The sequence below is a fragment of the Lucilia cuprina genome, chromosome 3, assembly GCF_022045245.1.
Source record: "Lucilia cuprina isolate Lc7/37 chromosome 3, ASM2204524v1, whole genome shotgun sequence".
Classification (NCBI taxonomy): Eukaryota; Metazoa; Arthropoda; class Insecta; order Diptera; family Calliphoridae; genus Lucilia; species Lucilia cuprina.
The window spans coordinates 11878503-11903379 of NC_060951.1; the positions used below are offsets into that span (position 1 = coordinate 11878503).

Here is a 24877-nt window from a genome sequence, read left to right on the forward strand (position 1 = left end):
AATAAGGTCCAAAGAGTTAAGAATTTGAACTTCAAAAGTCAAATTTGTTCTACAGTAGTTTTCCGATTTAACGAGCATTCAATTCTACGAACTAGCAAATTTTTCCTATTGACTACCTTAAATAACGAACAAAACTTGTTTTTTGTACTCTGTTTAACGAACTAATAAAAATATTATTATTTAAATTAAGATAAAATGACATTTATCAAAAATAACAAATAACCTAAGTTGTAGCAAGCGGTGCTTTTATACCAAAAACTGTAACTCATTCTGTGTTCTTATTAAATTTTAGTTCGATGTAGCTATGTCCGTCCCTCCTTCAGATAATGACTTTAACGCTCATTACTCGCTTAAAAATACGAGTATAGCGATGAACTTCGAGAAATAACTTTAAAGCTCATGACAGAATTCAAAATACAGCGATTAAAAAGCGACACAAATATGGTTTGAAGGTGGGTATATAAGATTCGGAATTTTGTGTTTTGTACTATTTTTATAAAAAAAGAATAAATTTTTATAAAATACATTTAAAAAATATTTTATGTACCTATTTTTAATTATTTTCCTACCAAAAACCCACGTTTTACTTAGTACTGCATATAACGAACTTTTCAATTTTACGAACAGGCCTGACAACATATGGGTTCGTTAAATTGGAAAACTACTGTACATTGGTTTAATTAAGAAAAAACTTTTGTCAGGTATTATTTCAAAAACATTATTTTATTATGTTCCTCTATAAGTAGTATAACCAAATGGAGACAACAATAATGGTATATGATAATGTTGACCAACCACACATTTAACGACAATCTCAATAAATGGATAAAAACATTCGACGCCTAAATTATCATAATATTTCTGAACATTAAATTGCAATTTGTAAATTCCACTCTTAAAATCATTTGTCTCCAGTAACTGACTTGCACGACCATCTTTATCAGTTACGGCCTGTTTTAATTCCTGCCACTGTTGATTTTCCAAGAGACGATAAACCGTTAAGGGAACATCCACTGCTGCCTTACCTAGCGATGTATCCAATATATGAGTGGACAAAGTGCGAGTATCTTTAGGCATTGCAGGCTCTAAAGTCTGAAAGAAAAACCAAAAAATAATTAAAATATTTATATTTCTATAAAATGCTAGACCCGTATTACCTCTCCTGTCTCTACACGTAAGCGTATACGTTCCCAACCAGAACTCATTTTGAACTGTTTATATAATACATTAAAGACACTTAAATGATGAAAGATTCATTATAGTTTGTCTTATTTCTAGTTTATCTCTATTATTTAGAGATAAAAGAGATTCTATATACAGATTGTACAAATACAAACATTTCTATATTATAATCTTTCTTTTATCTCGTGTGTGTCAATGCATACATTTGCTGATTTTGATGCATGTATACAGGTCTTTGTATCTCTTATCGTTAGTAAGCGAGTAGTTAATTTGTAATATATGTATTTTTATTTATCTCGAGATCACTATGAAAAGATTGTTTGTTTGTAAAAATTTATGACTATCTTGCATATATTACACTGAAAAACTTTTTCTGCTAATTCTCAATAATAAAAACAAATCAAAAGGAAAATTGTCTACTATAGCTGGAATAAGTTAGTTTACATTTTTTCTTCAGTTGCAGGTGACATATGCCCCAGGCAGGTTACTGGTTACAGCAAACTCTATTGCTTAAGATAAAACCTAGAAAATATAGATTATTAAAACTCCAGACCATCTTTTGAAATATATTTTACAATCTATAGTCTAAACTGTACCCTGGTCTATATTCTAATCTACGGTCTCAGCTATAGTAATCTACAGCCTATTGCTATAATTTAGAGTACAGTCTAGGCTATAGTCTAGTCTATAGTCTAGTATATAGTCTAGTCTATAGTGAAGTCTATAGTCTAGTCTATAGTCTAGTCTATAGTCTAGTCTATAGTCTAGTCTATAGTCTAGTCTATAGTCTAGTCTATAGTCTAGTCTATAGTCTAGTCTATAGTCTAGTTGATAGTCTAGTCTATAGTCTAGTCTATAGTCTAGTTTATAGTCTAGTCTATAGTCTAGTCTATAGTCTAGTCTATAGTCTAGTCTATAGTCTAGTCTATAGTCTAGTCTATAGATCCGGATAGTCTAGTCTATAGTATAGTCTATAGTCTAGTCTATAGTCTATATTCAAGTCAATAATCTTGTCAATAGTATAGTCTAGTATGTGGCTTGTCGACAGCTATTGCAATTATAAAGTTTTGCATTTTGTACATTATTAATAACCGACCAGAAAATCATAACACATTAAATAAAGTCTTGTATTATGTTAGCATTTTTAACATAATTTGTTATTATTTTGAAATGTACTCGTAGATTATTTCAATTTACGATATAGTATGAACGTTTGTATGTTGCTGTTATTGCTTACGTTCCCTAATAACGTATATAAAATGTAAACAGTGACATCTATATTCTACACTTGTGAAACATTTGCAAGTTGTTTTTATCCATAGATGGCGTTATTACAATATGTAGTTAATAATTAATGATATATGTATGTAAACGGAAAAAGATTGTTCTCTTCGTAACTATTAAATTTTATCTGTTAATTTAACAAAAGAACTTAACATTTTTCACCACAGACTGCATTTCTTTATGTAATATTGAAGAATAAGTAAAATTAAAAGCCGGAGGATATTATGAAACCCTACACCTGTTATGCATATTAAATATGATTTATTTGATATAAAAAAGCATTTTATCTTGAATATCTTCTTGTTTATGGGCCGAAAAACAAATTTCTGACAAATACTTTATATGGGGGCTGGGGGAAAATATGATACTTTCCTTATTAAATTTAATGAATAGATTTACATTTGTATAATATTTATTAGAGTTTATAAGTGAATTCTGGACATTCAAGACTTTTCTGAAGGGATCTTTGTATGAGAGCTAGGCTCAAAAGAGGTCTGATCCTTATAAAGTGAACTTGTCAAAAACTTAATTGAGCCCCTTTTTATTAAGTATATTTAACATATTTAGGGGCACAGAAGGCAATTTCTCGGGGTTCTGTTCTGAGGGATAGGTAAAATAAAATTTAAAAATAAACTTCGTCCTTAGGTTTTCATTGTTGTTAAGTATTTATAATTCGTTTTATTTTTCATTAAAAACACTTTTTGTTTATTTATTTTATAACATAAATATTGAAATTCCACTCCCTTCACCTCGTGCCAGAGGAAAGTTTAATAAAATTCGATATAAATACAGTTAAAAGTAAATACGAATAAAGTTTATTACAAACTATCATCGTGTGTAGACGACGATCTACAAATGTTGTATATATTTTGGAATTATGTTTGTTAAAATACATAAAAATAAGATAATTTCAGCATCATCTAAAAATAATTGTGATAAGAAATATTTAAAATTAGTAACCAGACGCTATAACATTACAGTCTTCGGGTATAAATAGTTAAATATTCGCGCATTTAGAAAAAAATACTCATTCGCTTTCTTCGGACAATGGAATGAACAAATAGTAATTGTAATATAACAACAGTTTCAAGGTTTCCTTAACGGGTGTATAGTTTCAATATTTTACTTATAAATATAAATAAAAACAAACATGGTTATACAAACGGCACCAATCACTATTTCCCCAATTGAGGAAACTATGGAAAAGAAACCCAAAGAACCAGAACCAATCAGAATTGCTACCATCGATGAAGCTCTGGAAAAGACACGTAAATATCTTCAACATTATACAACATCATTTAGTAGGAAATTTTAAATTTTGTTTTCTCTCACAGGTTATGGAAAATATAATATACAACTTATCATCTTTTCGGGTCTAGTATTGAATAATGTGATTTTGGAATCGGTTGGCATTAGTTTTGCATTGCCTGTTATCGCCTGTGATTTGGATTTGTCTTACCAAGAGCAAGGCATTTTAGGTGCCGTTTGTTTTTTGGGTATCATCGTTAGTTCCCACTTATGGGGATTTTTAGCTGACACCAAGGGCCGCAAGGAGACAATGAGACCAGCTCTACTCTTGGCTTTTTTGGTCACATTGATATCGAGTTTTTCCTATAATTTCTTAATGATGGCAGTTTTGAGATTTATAAATGGAATATTGTAAGTATTGAACAGTTATTTGGCCAGTAGTTATTATAATAATGTATGATTTCTCTTTTGAATTTTAGAATATCGGCTGGTTCCGCTACTATTTTTGCCTATTTAGGCGAATTCCATTCACAAAAGAATCGCAACAAGGCTATCATGTGTGCAGCTTTTATTAGTGCTTTCAGTGCAGTATTTCTTCCAATTCTTGCATGGCTTTTTATTAATCAAGATTGGGAATTGGATATACCACTTCTACAGATTGTCTTTAAACCCTGGCGGTTGTATCTAAATGTATGTGGTCTTTCCGGACTTGTTTGATGTGTTATTTTAAGTAATTTACCAGAAAGCCCTAAATATTTAATGGGCTTAAATAAATCAGATGAAGTTTTGGACATTTTAAAGAATATGCATCGCAGAAATATTAAAGGAAATAAAAATCTTCAAAATGAACAATATACGGTAAGTTAGAGGGGAAAACCCCCAAACTAACATTCCCCATATGTTATTAATACTGTAGTATGTTTTTCCTAAAGATCACAACCATTTTGCCAGATTTGGATACACCTCTACGCAAAAAGACTTCGGATGATCCAAAATCATTTACATCAATTTTACGCTTAATATGGGATCAAACCGCTCCGCTATTCATGGGCCAACATATACGTAAAACCTGCCTGGCTGCTTTAATACAATTTATTACATTTTTCACTGCTCATGGTCTTTATATGTGGTTTCCTTATATTCTCAATACTACCATGCTTTATACGCAGCAATATGAGGAACCTATGTGTCTCTGTGATATTTTAAAATTTACGCAATCCGCGAATTTCTCAAACTCAAATAGTTTAGAAGATGAACAGGTAAGAATAGAGTTTTAAAAATCTAAAATTAATGACAACTTATAACTTTAATATGATTTAATTTCAATTTAGATGGAAAACACTTGCACTACAAAGTTAGAAATCTCCACCTACAAACACACAATCACATTAGAGGTTATGTATGTGTTGTTGATGTTATGTGTGCTGTTTGCGAGCAAAAAATTCAATCGCACTCTAATATTATGTAAGTTTTTAAAAACACCGATTTAAATTATTTGGAACATAACTAATTTTTATTAATTTTTTATTATAGTTGTAGTTCTTGCTGCTTCTGGTATTGTTGGAGTTTTAAGCATATTGATTAAGATACCTTTGGCGGCCATTTATATGATTGCTATTATGCTGTGTTCAGGTGTAGCAACAAGTGTTATGAGTGCCATTGTTGTTGACATCTACCCAACAAATTTAAGGTACTTATTAAGCTATTTAATAAACAAATAAGTTGTTCATGATTAAAGTTTTTTTCAGGACTTTTACTTTTCTTTTGATTAAATAAGTTGATTTAATTTATATTTCCTTATTTTCAGAGCAATGGCTGTTTGCATTTCATTAATGTTGGGACGCATTGGCAGTGTCTCGGGAAGTTATATAATGGGTGCCCTAATAGAAAGTCATTGTGAATTAGCTTTTTATACATCATCGTTCGCATTAATATTGGCCGGTTGTTTGGGTTTCCTGATGCCTAAAACCCAGGAGAATAAAAAGCAAATCAATGACAATCAAACTATTTAATTCTGTACAAATTAGGTTAAAGTTAATTTAAGAGTTTAATTTATTTAATAAAAAATTAATATTATAAGACAAACGCTATTTGCTGTTATTGAATCAATAGATAGGGATTTATAGTAGTAAATTTCATATTATTCAAGTTTAAATAAAGTTTGAATTTGTACCCATTTGCTCTACTAGAAAATAGTTTCCGTCATTAATTTTAATAACAAATGTACATCGTAGACGTTAGCATGTTTGAGGTAGAATATTAAAACTATCACTTTTATCGAATTTATTTTATTTAAAAATGCAAACTAATCTTCACTAGAGATACTAGTTAAGAACCACACAATAGCCCTAATGAAGCCCTAAGTGTATTTCTTTGGTGCAGTATACATCCTCCTTTTAAATAACTCATTTACCGGTGTCCCTGGATAATTTTAAAATTTTCATTTAGAGCGTTATTTTGAGTTCATAGCTACAGTAAATGGTTATTTTGAAAGGGGAATATCCAGCGATATCCTTCGAAAATAATTTTTCCCATTTTTCATCAAAAATGATCGTAAAAGTCCAGCCGTTTAGTTTTGTGCGTGAAAGGACTAACTAACTTAGTAGTCCTAATTAGAAAGCTATTTTTATTTATATAATACCCCGTTTACACTATGCAATTATTCATTATTCAAGCTCTTTTTTTCATTCAATGCCCAATACCGAACCGAATAATATGATTCGCCATACAGTTGCGAATTACACAAGCTTTACATAATTCAGTTTGAAATATCTTCGAATAACGAATGTATGAGAGTCATCATTATCATAATCAGCTGTTTGTTTACGGGCCATTATTTAACTCTAGTAGGACTTTTGCAGGTTATGTAAGGATTCGAATAGATAGAAGCTTCGAATAACATCGGTAACACTATTTTCCAACTATATTCTCCTGAAACTCTTTTAGAGAAATGACAATTTATACGCTCAATTGTCTCTAGTTCCTCAACATAACCTCCAGAAGTAATATTACTGTGTAACAGTGACCCGTTTAAATCCCTATTAAAATTCCTTATTATCTTGGCTGCTTTTTTGCATTCAGTCTTGTCAATTTAGTATTCGAGAACTGGTTGATGGAATCATGTCATAGAATCAAACCATTTTCTCGGCTGCAGTATACATCCTCCTATGATCTTTTTCCTCCTTTATATCCATCAAGCCAAAATTTTTGGATATCCAATTCAAATGTTGAGCGTATCTTAGAGATTGAATGAAATTGAACCCCTGGGATCTATGGTGGGAAAAGCAAAACTCCAACCAATGTTTGAAGATTATGCTTTTATGGCGGACTAGACTAGATGCTCAGCTAATGCTCACTTAGAATAAGAAAAGAATAAGTTGCATTTTATACTCGATGATAAAACCTTTTTAGTTCCACAAAATACATAGCATACATACTTAGCACCACGGATATTAGACTATCAAATTTGATCTCTTACAAGTAATGATTTGTAAATTCTTTTACGCTGTTGAAGTAGCATTTCTGAAATATAAGGTCTATCGTCATCATTTCGCATCGTACCCAATTTCCTTGCTGATCGCAAAATGTTTAAGAAATCCTGTGCTCGAGTAACTTCTAGAGATTTTGTAAGCTTTTGTTGATTTTGATAACAACCTTTATGGTGTAATTGCTTTAATTATTTATCTTAAACTTTTTTGACTGCCCTGGACGATCATTGCTTTCCGTGTTGGAACGCATTCACCATAAGGTTTTATCAACAATGGGAAAAATTTTGTAATTATAAAAGTTGTGTTAAATTTTAACTAGATGCCAACATTTTGGATTGTGATTTAAATCGTCTTTGAGATGGGTCTTTATAACCACCAATCAAATATAAACATTTTAAAGTAATATTAATAGAAACCTTTTAGGGCGAATCTTTATGGAAAAGGATTAGGAATAAAGTTAAAATAAACCCTCGAAAGTTGGTTTATTTTGTTTGCTAGTTTAAGCGCCCAATGGAGGTGGTTAAAACTTGAGCAAGAAATGCAAAAGTGTAAACAAATTAATACAATTTTGATAAAAATAAACATAAATATGGAGGCAAATAATTATCTTAATAATTTCATAAATAGTTTTATAAATAATAACAAACAATTTAAGAAAACAAAAACTAAATTTTTTAAGAAGAAATAAAAATAATTTTTAGATTAAAGAACTTAATCATATAATAATTGTTAGCGCCACTTCTTTGTCTTTTCTATATTAAGAAACTGTTTATATACATTATTATATAAATAACATACAGCACATAGTAGCCATTTAAAAACTATTTATAAATAGTATCTTCTTATTTTTGTTTTTACCAAAATAGAATGGTTGCCATGTATTTTGCAATATATTTTTCTTTAATATTACTAAACATTACACTAATACATAAATCTTTCTCCTTTAAACCAAATTGTTTATTTATTTTACTTTCACACGTTTGTTTTTGTTTATTTTTTTTCTTCGCGACAGTTCTTGTTTATTTAGTTTTTTTTGTCTATTCTGAGCACATTTTATTTGAAATTATAATATTTTCATATCTCAAACAAACACGTTTATTAATTTATAATTGAAAAACGTAAAAGAGTCTGGTATAGTTGTTTGTTTAGACATTAAAATATTAAAACATCATAAAATCACTCTGTGTTATTTTAAGATGAAATATAAATAAAGATCGTTATTTTTTTCTCTATTAAAGGAAATACTGATTGTATCAAGTAATATGAAGGAACTTGATTGAATTTTACGAAATCATATTTTAATATTTTGTATTATAAAATATGACATTAAAGTCGAACATACATACCCGTTAACCAGCAATTATGCTTTGCGTTGACAACACAGGTTTTATGGTTGATGTTTTATCAGTAAACTGACGTATGCAGATGGAATTAACGGGATAATAACAATATTATTGTCTAATTGTATTATTAATGTTAACATATGTTTGGCCTTCTTCGTATTTATAAAGTTATCAATGACTTATTTTTAGTTTATTTAATAGTTTTTTCCATAGAAAACTCCTGTAGTAAATAATCATAAAATGTACTTACTTTGGGTGTAATGGGGTCTCCGATATGTTCATTGAGCCTGTAGCTCCATCCTAATCTCAGTTCTGCCAAAGTTTTCGTGTTTTCCATTTGCGGGTTTCTTTATTTCTGCTTTTGTCCTGGGCGACCTCCAAATATGAATATGTAGGTAAATAAATGAATGGTCTATCACGCGCCCTTGATTCCTTCTAAGAAAAACTTAGGTGGCAATTTTTGTACATGGCTAAGCCGGTCCATGTACAAGCACTTTGCTGAAGTACTCGAGCTTTATAATCTCTTGCCATAGTAGCCCCGTTGCGGAATTACAGGCTGAATGTGCTCAAATCCAATACACACACCGACAAGGAATAAACTATCACTAGTCTAAAGCCAATAGATCTTCTAGTCATTCTTCAGGATATACTGGAAGGCGACCACCCTTATGATGCCATGAAAGATTACATTATTTAAAATGCAATCCCCATTCCAGTGCATTCCTTAACCTCTTTAAGCCCGCGCAACCACTCTACTGAGATAGCCCTGTTATTTATTTTATGAACTGACTAATGTGACAAAGGGTGTATGAATTTCAACTGAACCTAATAGTTGCCCCGACATTTAGTCGCTTAGCATGAATCAGTATGTCTTGTTAAGATTGCAACAGCACCGAGAAACTTCCCCGAAGCGTAAAAAGTCATAATAAATTAGTAATAATCTGCAATACATGGAGACTTTCCCGATCTTTCAACAATTTTCGTATCAGTTCCATTCCTATGATCATAAAGATCACTTTACGGAATGACAGTAGCCATTGAACGCTATCCTATACGATCGGTAAGAAATTCCGACTCAGGAATCCAGCATATGCTGTTTTGTACACAGACCTGTTCAAAGAGAGAATTATCCAACCCATTAGATATAGGATATATAAGTCCTTAAACCAACATTCTGTCTCCAAGATTTTGGGTATTAAACCACAGCCACTAAGTAGATCCCGAAGGAACTGGCCACACGTAGTACCAGATTATCTGGTACTTTGGTTAGTCCCCATGCAATCACCAGTTATGGTCCCGGCAGACTAGAGCCACCTCTTTACCTCGGGATTGCAATAACACCAAGGTGGTGATTTCACCAAGGTAACATGCCCCGGGGGACACAGACGGGTAACACTTTTGTAGGTAACTAACAAGGTTTCTTCATTAATGTCCAAAGTGCAAATTACTAGCATTTTGAAGACCTTTTTTCTACTTCACAATCTGTATCTAATTGCAGTGTAATGAACTGAAGAGAAGAACAGGCTATTTCAGGCACCAGTTCAAACTCTTAATACGTCGTTATCAGATCCCAAAAGCCTTTGCCAATTATTTATATAAAAATACCATTATCAAATGTAATAAGAACAATAACTTACACAACTTTTTGTTGGGGTATTCTTAAAGTTTAAAAAGTTGATTTTATTTCGATACACTTAAGTACAGTCAAAACAAACAACACTTTTTTTAAAACAATTTGTCGTGTGTAGACGACCAGCAGATGTTGTATATTTAGGAATTATGTAGTTATATATCTACATAAAAAAAAGATAATTAAGGCATCTTCTAACTAAAAAAATAATAACAAACATCTCTAAATAGCTCTCAGACAAGTTATTTTTGGTATAAATAGTTAAGTATTTACACATTTAGAAAAAAATACTCATTCACTTTCGTATGGCTATGGATTAAAGAAATAATAGTAGTGGATCAAGATTGTCGCGGTTTCCTTAACGGGTGGATAACATTAATATTTTTCGGCAATATTATATATAAATAAAAGCAAACATGGTTATACAATCGGAACCAATCACAATTTCCCCAATTGAGAAAACTATGGAAAAGAAACCCAAAGAACCAGAACCCATCAGAATTGCTACCATCGATGAAGCTCTGGAAAAGACACGTAAATATCTTCAACATTATACAATATCATTTAGTAGGAAATTGAAAATTTTTATTTTCTCTTACAGGTTATGGAAAATATAATATACAACTTATCATATTTTCGGGTCTCGTTTTGAATAATGTGATTTTGGAATCGGTTGGCATTAGTTTTGCATTGCCTGTTATCGCCTGTGATTTGGATTTGTCTTACCAAGAGCAAGGCATTTTAGGTGCCGTTTGTTTTTTGGGTATCATAGTTAGTTCCCACTTATGGGGATTTTTAGCTGACACCAAGGGCCGCAAGGAGACAATGAGACCAGCTCTACTCTTGGCTTTTTTGGTCACATTGATATCGAGTTTTTCCTATAATTTCTTAATGATGGCAGTTTTGAGATTTATAAATGGAATATTGTAAGTATTGAACAGTTAGTTGGCCAGTAGTTATTATAATAATGTATGATTTCTCTTTTGAATTTTAGAATATCGGCTGGTTCCGCTACTATTTTTGCCTATTTAGGCGAATTCCATTCACAAAAGAATCGCAACAAGGCTATCATGTGTGCAGCTTTTATTAGTGCTTTCAGTGCAGTATTTCTTCCAATTCTTGCATGGCTTTTTATTAATCAAGATTGGGAATTGGATATACCACTTCTACAGATTGTCTTTAAACCCTGGCGGTTGTATCTAAATGTATGTGGTCTTTCCGGACTTGTTTGATGTGTTATTTTAAGTAATTTACCAGAAAGCCCTAAATATTTAATGGGCTTAAATAAATCAGATGAAGTTTTGGACATTTTAAAGAATATGCATCGCAGAAATATTAAAGGAAATAAAAATCTTCAAAATGAACAATATACGGTAAGTTAGAGGGGAAAACCCCCAAACTAACATTCCCCATATGTTATTAATACTGTAGTATGTTTTTCCTAAAGATCACAACCATTTTGCCAGATTTGGATACACCTCTACGCAAAAAGACTTCGGATGATCCAAAATCATTTACATCAATTTTACGCTTAATATGGGATCAAACCGCTCCGCTATTCATGGGCCAACATATACGTAAAACCTGCCTGGCTGCTTTAATACAATTTATTACATTTTTCACTGCTCATGGTCTTTATATGTGGTTTCCTTATATTCTCAATACTACCATGCTTTATACGCAGCAATATGAGGAACCTATGTGTCTCTGTGATATTTTAAAATTTACGCAATCCGCGAATTTCTCAAACTCAAATAGTTTAGAAGATGAACAGGTAAGAATAGAGTTTTAAAAATCTAAAATTAATGACAACTTATAACTTTAATATGATTTAATTTCAATTTAGATGGAAAACACTTGCACTACAAAGTTAGAAATCTCCACCTACAAACACACAATCACATTAGAGGTTATGTATGTGTTGTTGATGTTATGTGTGCTGTTTGCGAGCAAAAAATTCAATCGCACTCTAATATTATGTAAGTTTTTAAAAACACCGATTTAAATTATTTGGAACATAACTAATTTTTATTAATTTTTTATTATAGTTGTAGTTCTTGCTGCTTCTGGTATTGTTGGAGTTTTAAGCATATTGATTAAGATACCTTTGGCGGCCATTTATATGATTGCTATTATGCTGTGTTCAGGTGTAGCAACAAGTGTTATGAGTGCCATTGTTGTTGACATCTACCCAACAAATTTAAGGTACTTATTAAGCTATTTAATAAACAAATAAGTTGTTCATGATTAAAGTTTTTTTCAGGACTTTTACTTTTCTTTTGATTAAATAAGTTGATTTAATTTATATTTCCTTATTTTCAGAGCAATGGCTGTTTGCATTTCATTAATGTTGGGACGCATTGGCAGTGTCTCGGGAAGTTATATAATGGGTGCCCTAATAGAAAGTCATTGTGAATTAGCTTTTTATACATCATCGTTCGCATTAATATTGGCCGGTTGTTTGGGTTTCCTGATGCCTAAAACCCAGGAGAATAAAAAGCAAATCAATGACAATCAAACTATTTAATTCTGTACAAATTAGGTTAAAGTTAATTTAAGAGTTTAATTTATTTAATAAAAAATTAATATTATAAGACAAACGCTATTTGCTGTTATTGAATCAATAGATAGGGATTTATAGTAGTAAATTTCATATTATTCAAGTTTAAATAAAGTTTGAATTTGTACCCATTTGCTCTACTAGAAAATAGTTTCCGTCATTAATTTTAATAACAAATGTACATCGTAGACGTTAGCATGTTTGAGGTAGAATATTAAAACTATCACTTTTATCGAATTTATTTTATTTAAAAATGCAAACTAATCTTCACTAGAGATACTAGTTAAGAACCACACAATAGCCCTAATGAAGCCCTAAGTGTATTTCTTTGGTGCAGTATACATCCTCCTTTTAAATAACTCATTTACCGGTGTCCCTGGATAATTTTAAAATTTTCATTTAGAGCGTTATTTTGAGTTCATAGCTACAGTAAATGGTTATTTTGAAAGGGGAATATCCTGCGATATCCTTCGAAAATAATTTTTCCCATTTTTCATCAAAAATGATCGTAAAAGTCCAGCCGTTTAGTTTTGTGCGTGAAAGGACTAACTAACTTAGTAGTCCTAATTAGAAAGCTATTTTTATTTATATAATACCCCGTTTACACTATGCAATTATTCATTATTCAAGCTCTTTTTTTCATTCAATGCCCAATACCGAACCGAATAATATGATTCGCCATACAGTTGCGAATTACACAAGCTTTACATAATTCAGTTTGAATTATCTTCGAATAACGAATGTATGAGAGTCATCATTATCATAATCAGCTGTTTGTTTACGGGCCATTATTTAACTCTAGTAGGACTTTTGCAGGTTATGTAAGGATTCGAATAGATAGAAGCTTCGAATAACATCGGTAACACTATTTTCCAACTATATTCTCCTGAAACTCTTTTAGAGAAATGACAATTTATACGCTCAATTGTCTCTAGTTCCTCAACATAACCTCCAGAAGTAATATTACTGTGTAACAGTGACCCGTTTAAATCCCTATTAAAATTCCTTATTATCTTGGCTGCTTTTTTGCATTCAGTCTTGTCAATTTAGTATTCGAGAACTGGTTGATGGAATCATGTCATAGAATCAAACCATTTTCTCGGCTGCAGTATACATCCTCCTATGATCTTTTTCCTCCTTTATATCCATCAAGCCAAAATTTTTGGATATCCAATTCAAATGTTGAGCGTATCTTAGAGATTGAATGAAATTGAACCCCTGGGATCTATGGTGGGAAAAGCAAAACTCCAACCAATGTTTGAAGATTATGCTTTTATGGCGGACTAGACTAGATGCTCAGCTAATGCTCACTTAGAATAAGAAAAGAATAAGTTGCATTTTATACTCGATGATAAAACCTTTTTAGTTCCACAAAATACATAGCATACATACTTAGCACCACGGATATTAGACTATCAAATTTGATCTCTTACAAGTAATGATTTGTAAATTCTTTTACGCTGTTGAAGTAGCATTTCTGAAATATAAGGTCTATCGTCATCATTTCGCATCGTACCCAATTTCCTTGCTGATCGCAAAATGTTTAAGAAATCCTGTGCTCGAGTAACTTCTAGAGATTTTGTAAGCTTTTGTTGATTTTGATAACAACCTTTATGGTGTAATTGCTTTAATTATTTATCTTAAACTTTTTTGACTGCCCTGGACGATCATTGCTTTCCGTGTTGGAACGCATTCACCATAAGGTTTTATCAACAATGGGAAAAATTTTGTAATTATAAAAGTTGTGTTAAATTTTAACTAGATGCCAACATTTTGGATTGTGATTTAAATCGTCTTTGAGATGGGTCTTTATAACCACCAATCAAATATAAACATTTTAAAGTAATATTAATAGAAACCTTTTAGGGCGAATCTTTATGGAAAAGGATTAGGAATAAAGTTAAAATAAACCCTCGAAAGTTGGTTTATTTTGTTTGCTAGTTTAAGCGCCCAATGGAGGTGGTTAAAACTTGAGCAAGAAATGCAAAAGTGTAAACAAATTAATACAATTTTGATAAAAATAAACATAAATATGGAGGCAAATAATTATCTTAATAATTTCATAAATAGTTTTATAAATAATAACAAACAATTTAAGAAAACAAAAACTAAATTTTTTAAGAAGAAATAAAAATAATTTTTAGATTAAAGAACTTAATCATATAATAATTGTTAGCGCCACTTCTTTGTCTTTTCTATATTAAGAAACTGTTTATATACATTATTATATAAATAACATACAGCACATAGTAGCCATTTAAAAACTATTTATAAATAGTATCTTCTTATTTTTGTTTTTACCAAAATAGAATGGTTGCCATGTATTTTGCAATATATTTTTCTTTAATATTACTAAACATTACACTAATACATAAATCTTTCTCCTTTAAACCAAATTGTTTATTTATTTTACTTTCACACGTTTGTTTTTGTTTATTTTTTTTCTTCGCGACAGTTCTTGTTTATTTAGTTTTTTTGTCTATTCTGAGCACATTTTATTTGAAATTATAATATTTTCATATCTCAAACAAACACGTTTATTAATTTATAATTGAAAAACGTAAAAGAGTCTGGTATAGTTGTTTGTTTAGACATTAAAATATTAAAACATCATAAAATCACTCTGTGTTATTTTAAGATGAAATATAAATAAAGATCGTTATTTTTTTCTCTATTAAAGGAAATACTGATTGTATCAAGTAATATGAAGGAACTTGATTGAATTTTACGAAATCATATTTTAATATTTTGTATTATAAAATATGACATTAAAGTCGAACATACATACCCGTTAACCAGCAATTATGCTTTGCGTTGACAACACAGGTTTTATGGTTGATGTTTTATCAGTAAACTGACGTATGCAGATGGAATTAACGGGATAATAACAATATTATTGTCTAATTGTATTATTAATGTTAACATATGTTTGGCCTTCTTCGTATTTATAAAGTTATCAATGACTTATTTTTAGTTTATTTAATAGTTTTTTCCATAGAAAACTCCTGTAGTAAATAATCATAAAATGTACTTACTTTGGGTGTAATGGGGTCTCCGATATATTCATTGAGCCTGTAGCTCCATCCTAATCTCAGTTCTGCCAAAGTTTTCGTGTTTTCCATTTGCGGGTTTCTTTATTTCTGCTTTTGTCCTGGGCGACCTCCAAATATGAATATGTAGGTAAATAAATGGATGGTCTATCACGCGCCCTTGATTCCTTCTAAGAAAAACTCAGGTGGCAATTTTTGTACATGGCTAAGCCGGTCCATGTACAAGCACTTTGCTGAAGTACTCGAGCTTTATAATCTCTTGCCATAGTAGCCCCGTTGCGGAATTACAGGCTGAATGTGCTCAAATCTAATACACACACCGACAAGGAATAAACTCTCACTAGTCTAAAGCCAAAATATCTTCTAGTCATTCTTCCGGATATACCGGAAGGCGACCATCCTTATGATGCCATGAAAGATTACATTATTTAAAATGCAATCCCCATTCCAGTGCATTCCTTAACCACTTTAAGCCCGCGCAACCACTCTACTGAGATAGCCCTGTTATTTATTTTATGAACTGACTAATGTGACAAAGGGTGTATGAATTTCAACTGAACCTAATAGTTGCCCCGACATTTAGTCGCTTAGCATGAATTAGTATGTCTTGATGAGATTGCAACAGCACCGAGAAACTTCCCCGAAGCGTAAAAAGTCATAATAAATTAGTACTAATCTGCAATACATGGAGACTTTCCCGATCTTTCAACAATTTTCGTATCGGTTCCATTCCTATGATCATAAAGATCACTTTACGGAATGACAGTAGCCATTGAACGCTATCCTATACGATCGGTAAGAAATTCCGACTCAGGAATCCAGCATATGCTGTTTTGTACACAGACCTGTTCAAAGAGAGAATTATCCAACCCATTAGATATAGGATATATAAGTCCTTAAACCAACATTCTGTCTCCAAGATTTTGGGTATTAAACCACAGCCACTAAGTAGATCCCGAAGGAACTGGCCACACGTAGTACCAGATTATCTGGTACTTTGGTTAGTCCCCATGCAATCACCAGTTATGGTCCCGGCAGACTAGAGCCACCTCTTTACCTCGGGATTGCAATAACACCAAGGTGGTGATTTCACCAAGGAAACATGCCCCGGGGACACAGACGGGTAACAGTTTTGTAGGTAACTAACAAGGTTTCTTCATTAATGTCCAAAGTGCAAATTACTAGCATTTTGAAGACCTTTTTTCTACTTCACAATCTATATCTAATTGCAGTGTAATGAACTGAAGAGAAGAACAGGCTATTTCAGGCACCAGTTCAAACTCTTAATACGTCGTTATCAGATCCCAAAAGCCCTTTGCCAATTATTTATATAAAAATACCATTATCAAATGTAATAAGAACAATAACTTACACAACTTTTTGTTGGGGTATTCTTAAAGTTTAAAAAGTTGATTTTATTTCGATACACTTAAGTACAGTCAAAACAAACAACACTTTTTTTAAAACAATTTGTCGTGTGTAGACGACCAGCAGATGTTGTATATTTAGGAATTATGTAGTTATATATCTACATAAAAAAAAGATAATTAAGGCATCTTCTAACTAAAAAAATAATAACAAACATCTCTAAATAGCTCTCAGACAAGTTATTTTTGGTATAAATAGTTAAGTATTTACACATTTAGAAAAAAATACTCATTCACTTTCGTATGGCTATGGATTAAAGAAATAATAGTAGTGGATCAAGATTGTCGCGGTTTCCTTAACGGGTGGATAACATTAATATTTTTCGGCAATATTATATATAAATAAAAGCAAACATGGTTATACAATCGGAACCAATCACAATTTCCCCAATTGAGAAAACTATGGAAAAGAAACCCAAAGAACCAGAACCCATCAGAATTGCTACCATCGATGAAGCTCTGGAAAAGACACGTAAATATCTTCAACATTATACAATATCATTTAGTAGGAAAATTGAAAATTTTTATTTTCTCTTACAGGTTATGGAAAATATAATATACAACTTATCATATTTTCGGGTCTCGTTTTGAATAATGTGATTTTGGAATCGGTTGGCATTAGTTTTGCATTGCCTGTTATCGCCTGTGATTTGGATTTGTCTTACCAAGAGCAAGGCATTTTAGGTGCCGTTTGTTTTTTGGGTATCATAGTTAGTTCCCACTTATGGGGATTTTTAGCTGACACCAAGGGCCGCAAGGAGACAATGAGACCAGCTCTACTCTTGGCTTTTTTGGTCACATTGATATCGAGTTTTTCCTATAATTTCTTAATGATGGCAGTTTTGAGATTTATAAATGGAATATTGTAAGTATTGAACAGTTAGTTGGCCAGTAGTTATTATAATAATGTATGATTTCTCTTTTGAATTTTAGAATATCGGCTGGTTCCGCTACTATTTTTGCCTATTTAGGCGAATTCCATTCACAAAAGAATCGCAACAAGGCTATCATGTGTGCAGCTTTTATTAGTGCTTTCAGTGCAGTATTTCTTCCAATTCTTGCATGGCTTTTTATTAATCAAGATTGGGAATTGGATATACCACTTCTACAGATTGTCTTTAAACCCTGGCGGTTGTATCTAAATGTATGTGGTCTTTCCGGACTTGTTTGATGTGTTATTTTAAGTAATTTACCAGAAAGCCCTAAATATTTAATGGGCTTAAATAAATCAGATGAAGTTTTGGACATTTTAAAGAATATGCATCGCAGAAATATTAAAGGAAATAAAAATCTTCAAAATGAACAATATACGGTAAGTTAGAGGGGAAAACCCCCAAACTAACATTCCCCATATGTTATTAATACTGTAGTATGTTTTTCCTAAAGATCACAACCATTTTGCCAGATTTGGATACACCTCTACGCAAAAAGACTTCGGATGATCCAAAATCATTTACATCAATTTTACGCTTAATATGGGATCAAACCGCTCCGCTATTCATGGGCCAACATATACGTAAAACCTGCCTGGCTGCTTTAATACAATTTATTACATTTTTCACTGCTCATGGTCTTTATATGTGGTTTCCTTATATTCTCAATACTACCATGCTTTATACGCAGCAATATGAGGAACCTATGTGTCTCTGTGATATTTTAAAATTTACGCAATCCGCGAATTTCTCAAACTCAAATAGTTTAGAAGATGAACAGGTAAGAATAGAGTTTTAAAAATCTAAAATTAATGACAACTTATAACTTTAATATGATTTAATTTCAATTTAGATGGAAAACACTTGCACTACAAAGTTAGAAATCTCCACCTACAAACACACAATCACATTAGAGGTTATGTATGTGTTGTTGATGTTATGTGTGCTGTTTGCGAGCAAAAAATTCAATCGCACTCTAATATTATGTAAGTTTTTAAAAACACCGATTTAAATTATTTGGAACATAACTAATTTTTATTAATTTTTTATTATAGTTGTAGTTCTTGCTGCTTCTGGTATTGTTGGAGTTTTAAGCATATTGATTAAGATACCTTTGGCGGCCATTTATATGATTGCTATTATGCTGTGTTCAGGTGTAGCAACAAGTGTTATGAGTGCCATTGTTGTTGACATCTACCCAACAAATTTAAGGTACTTATTAAGCTATTTAATAAACAAATAAGTTGTTCATGATTAAAGTTTTTTTCAGGACTTTTACTTTTCTTTTGATTAAATAAGTTGATTTAATTTATATTTCCTTATTTTCAGAGCAATGGCTGTTTGCATTTCATTAATGTTGGGACGCATTGGCAGTGTCTCGGGAAGTTATATAATGGGTGCCCTAATAGAAAGTCATTGTGAATTAGCTTTTTATACATCATCGTTCGCATTAATATTGGCCGGTTGTTTGGGTTTCCTGATGCCTAAAACCCAGGAGAATAAAAAGCAAATCAATGACAATCAAACTATTTAATTCTGTACAAATTAGGTTAAAGTTAATTTAAGAGTTTAATTTATTTAATAAAAAATTAATATTATAAGACAAACGCTATTTGCTGTTATTGAATCAATAGATAGGGATTTATAGTAGTAAATTTCATATTATTCAAGTTTAAATAAAGTTTGAATTTGTACCCATTTGCTCTACTAGAAAATAGTTTCCGTCATTAATTTTAATAACAAATGTACATCGTAGACGTTAGCATGTTTGAGGTAGAATATTAAAACTATCACTTTTATCGAATTTATTTTATTTAAAAATGCAAACTAATCTTCACTAGAGATACTAGTTAAGAACCACACAATAGCCCTAATGAAGCCCTAAGTGTATTTCTTTGGTGCAGTATACATCCTCCTTTTAAATAACTCATTTACCGGTGTCCCTGGATAATTTTAAAATTTTCATTTAGAGCGTTATTTTGAGTTCATAGCTACAGTAAATGGTTATTTTGAAAGGGGAATATCCAGCGATATCCTTCGAAAATAATTTTTCCCATTTTTCATCAAAAATGATCGTAAAAGTCCAGCCGTTTAGTTTTGTGCGTGAAAGGACTAACTAACTTAGTAGTCCTAATTAGAAAGCTATTTTTATTTATATAATACCCCGTTTACACTATGCAATTATTCATTATTCAAGCTCTTTTTTTCATTCAATGCCCAATACCGAACCGAATAATATGATTCGCCATACAGTTGCGAATTACACAAGCTTTACATAATTCAGTTTGAAATATCTTCGAATAACGAATGTATGAGAGTCATCATTATCATAATCAGCTGTTTGTTTACGGGCCATTATTTAACTCTAGTAGGACTTTTGCAGGTTATGTAAGGATTCGAATAGATAGAAGCTTCGAATAACATCGGTAACACTATTTTCCAACTATATTCTCCTGAAACTCTTTTAGAGAAATGACAATTTATACGCTCAATTGTCTCTAGTTCCTCAACATAACCTCCAGAAGTAATATTACTGTGTAACAGTGACCCGTTTAAATCCCTATTAAAATTCCTTATTATCTTGGCTGCTTTTTTGCATTCAGTCTTGTCAATTTAGTATTCGAGAACTGGTTGATGGAATCATGTCATAGAATCAAACCATTTTCTCGGCTGCAGTATACATCCTCCTATGATCTTTTTCCTCCTTTATATCCATCAAGCCAAAATTTTTGGATATCCAATTCAAATGTTGAGCGTATCTTAGAGATTGAATGAAATTGAACCCCTGGGATCTATGGTGGGAAAAGCAAAACTCCAACCAATGTTTGAAGATTATGCTTTTATGGCGGACTAGACTAGATGCTCAGCTAATGCTCACTTAGAATAAGAAAAGAATAAGTTGCATTTTATACTCGATGATAAAACCTTTTTAGTTCCACAAAATACATAGCATACATACTTAGCACCACGGATATTAGACTATCAAATTTGATCTCTTACAAGTAATGATTTGTAAATTCTTTTACGCTGTTGAAGTAGCATTTCTGAAATATAAGGTCTATCGTCATCATTTCGCATCGTACCCAATTTCCTTGCTGATCGCAAAATGTTTAAGAAATCCTGTGCTCGAGTAACTTCTAGAGATTTTGTAAGCTTTTGTTGATTTTGATAACAACCTTTATGGTGTAATTGCTTTAATTATTTATCTTAAACTTTTTTGACTGCCCTGGACGATCATTGCTTTCCGTGTTGGAACGCATTCACCATAAGGTTTTATCAACAATGGGAAAAATTTTGTAATTATAAAAGTTGTGTTAAATTTTAACTAGATGCCAACATTTTGGATTGTGATTTAAATCGTCTGTGATGTGGGTCTTTACAACCACCAACCAAATATAAACATTTTAAAGTAATATTAATAGAAACCTTTTAGGGCGAATCTTTATGGAAAAGGATTAGGAATAAAGTTAAAATAAACCCTCGAAAGTTGGTTTATTTTGTTTGTTAGTTTAAGCGCCCAATGGAGGTGTTTTAAACTTGAGCAAGAAATGCAAAAGTGTAAACAGCTAATGCAAACAAATTAATACAATTTTTATAAAAATAAACATAAATACGAAGGTAAATGATTATCTTAATAATTTTATCAAGTTTTATAAATAATAACAAACAATTTAAGAAAACAAAAACTATTTTATTTTAAGAAGAAAATAAATAAAAATAATGTCTAGATTAAAGAACTTAATCATATTATAATTTTTAGCGCCACTTCTTTGTATTTTCTATTTTAACAGACTATTTATATACATTATTATATAAATAAAATATAGCAGTTAGTAGCCATTTAAAAACTATTTATAAATAGTATCTTCTTATTTTTGTTTTTACCAAAATAGAATGGTTGCCATGTATTTTGCAATATATTTTTCTTTAATATTACTATACATTACACTAATACATAAATCTTTCTCCTTTAAAACAAATTGTTTATTTATTTTACTTTCACACGTTTGTTTTTGTTTATTTTTTTTTCTTCGCGACAGTTCTTGTTTATTTAGTTTTTTTTGTCTATTCTGAGCACATATATTTTCATATCTCAAACAAACACGTTTATTAATTTATAATTGAAAAACGTAAAAGAGTCTGGTATAGTTGTTTGTTTAGACATTAAAATATTAAAACATCATAAAATCACTCTGTGTTATTTTAAGATGAAATATAGAGATCGTTATTTTTTTCTCTATTAAAGGAAATACTGATTGTATCAAGTAATATGAAGGAACTTGATTGAATTTTACGAAATCATATTTTAATATTTTGTATTATAAAATATGACATTAAAGTCGAACATACATACCCGTTAACCAGCAATTATGCTTTGCGTTGACAACACAGGTTTTATGGTTGATGTTTTATCAGTAAACTGACGTATGCAGATGGAATTAACGGGATAATAACAATATTATTGTCTAATTGTATTATTAATATTAACATATGTTTGGCCTTCTCCATATTTAAAAAGTTATCAATGACTTATTTTTAGTTTATTTAATAGTTTTTTCCATAGAAAACTCCTGTAGTAAATAATCATAAAATGTACTTACTTTGGGTGTAATGGGGTCTCCGATATGTTCATTGAGCCTGTAGCTCCATCCTAATCTCAGTTCTGCCAAAGTTTTCGTGTTTTCCATTTGCGGGTTTCTTTATTTCTGCTTTTGTCCTGGGCGACCTCCAAATATGAATATGTAGGTAAATAAATGAATGGTCTATCACGCGCCCTTGATTCCTTCTAAGAAAAACTTAGGTGGCAATTTTTGTACATGGCTAAGCCGGTCCATGTACAAGCACTTTGCTGAAGTACTCGAGCTTTATAATCTCTTGCCATAGTAGCCCCGTTGCGGAATTACAGGCTGAATGTGCTCAAATCTAATACACACACCGACAAGGAATAAACTCTCACTAGTCTAAAGCCAAAATATCTTCTAGTCATTCTTCCGGATATACCGGAAGGCGACCATCCTTATGATGCCATGAAAGATTACATTATTTAAAATGCAATCCCCATTCCAGTGCATTCCTTAACCTCTTTAAGCCCGCGCAACCACTCTACTGAGATAGCCCTGTTATTTATTTTATGAACTGACTAATGTGACAAAGGGTGTATGAATTTCAACTGAACCTAATAGTTGCCCCGACATTTAGTCGCTTAGCATGAATCAGTATGTCTTGTTAAGATTGCAACAGCACCGAGAAACTTCCCCGAAGCGTAAAAAGTCATAATAAATTAGTAATAATCTGCAATACATGGAGACTTTCCCGATCTTTCAACAATTTTCGTATCAGTTCCATTCCTATGATCATAAAGATCACTTTACGGAATGACAGTAGCCATTGAACGCTATCCTATACGATCGGTAAGAAATTCCGACTCAGGAATCCAGCATATGCTGTTTTGTACACAGACCTGTTCAAAGAGAGAATTATCCAACCCATTAGATATAGGATATATAAGTCCTTAAACCAACATTCTGTCTCCAAGATTTTGGGTATTAAACCACAGCCACTAAGTAGATCCCGAAGGAACTGGCCACACGTAGTACCAGATTATCTGGTACTTTGGTTAGTCCCCATGCAATCACCAGTTATGGTCCCGGCAGACTAGAGCCACCTCTTTACCTCGGGATTGCAATAACACCAAGGTGGTGATTTCACCAAGGAAACATGCCCCGGGGGACACAGACGGGTAACAGTTTTGTAGGTAACTAACAAGGTTTCTTCATTAATGTCCAAAGTGCAAATTACTAGCATTTTGAAGACCTTTTTTCTACTTCACAATCTATATCTAATTGCAGTGTAATGAACTGAAGAGAAGAACAGGCTATTTCAGGCACCAGTTCAAACTCTTAATACGTCGTTATCAGATCAAAGAGCCCTTTGCCAATTATTTATATAAAAATGCCATTATCAAATGTAATAAGAACAATGACTTACACAACTTGTTGTTGGGGTATTCTTAAAGTTTAAAAAGTTGATTTTATTTCGATACACTTAAGTACAGTCAAAACAAACAACACTTTTTTTTAAAACAATTTGTCGTGTGTAGACGACCAGCAGATGTTGTATATTTAGGAATTATGTAGTTATATATCTACATAAAAAAAGATAATTAAGGCATCTTCTTACTAAAATAATGATAACAAACATCTCTAAATAGCTCTCAGACAAGTTATTTTTGGTATAAATAGTTAAGTATTCACACATTTAGAAAAAAATACTCATTCACTTTCGTATGGCTATGGATTAAAGAAATAATAGTAGTGGATCAAGATTGTCGCGGTTTCCTTAACGGGTGGATAACATTAATATTTTTCGGCAAAATTATATATAAATAAAAGCAAACATGGTTATACAATCGGAACCAATCACAATTTCCCCAATTGAGGAAACTATGGAAAAGAAACCCAAAGAACCAGAACCCATCAGAATTGCTACCATCGATGAAGCTCTGGAAAAGACACGTAAATATCTTCAACATTATAAAACATCATTTAGTAGGAAATTTAAAATTTTGTTTTCTCTCACAGGTTATGGAAAATATAATATACAACTTATCATATTTTCGGGTCTCGTATTGAATAATGTGATTTTGGAATCGGTTGGCATTAGTTTTGCTTTGCCTGTTATCGCCTGTGATTTGGATTTGTCTTACCAAGAGCAAGGCATTTTAGGTGCCGTT

General features: G+C 31.6%; 1 protein-coding gene and 3 pseudogenes across 1 annotated transcript; 3 read left to right on the forward strand and 1 right to left on the reverse strand.

The window, feature by feature from the left end:
• Positions 1 to 702: 702 nt before the first annotated feature.
• Positions 703 to 1297, reverse strand: LOC111680310 (5-hydroxyisourate hydrolase). The gene is made up of 2 exons (XM_023441947.2): positions 1158 to 1297; positions 703 to 1092 (listed from the first exon to the last, which is right to left on the reverse strand). The coding sequence occupies exons 1-2, from the start codon at positions 1203 to 1205 to the stop codon at positions 727 to 729; spliced, it is 414 nt and encodes a 137-aa protein (XP_023297715.2). The 5' UTR covers positions 1206 to 1297; the 3' UTR covers positions 703 to 726.
• A 2098-nt stretch (positions 1298 to 3395) lies between these two features.
• On the forward strand, positions 3396 to 5795 carry LOC111680325 (annotated as a pseudogene).
• Positions 5796 to 10591: 4796 nt separating this feature from the next.
• On the forward strand, positions 10592 to 12771 carry LOC124418765 (annotated as a pseudogene).
• Positions 12772 to 17566: 4795 nt separating this feature from the next.
• LOC111680323 lies at positions 17567 to 19747 on the forward strand (annotated as a pseudogene).
• Positions 19748 to 24877: the final 5130 nt, after the last annotated feature.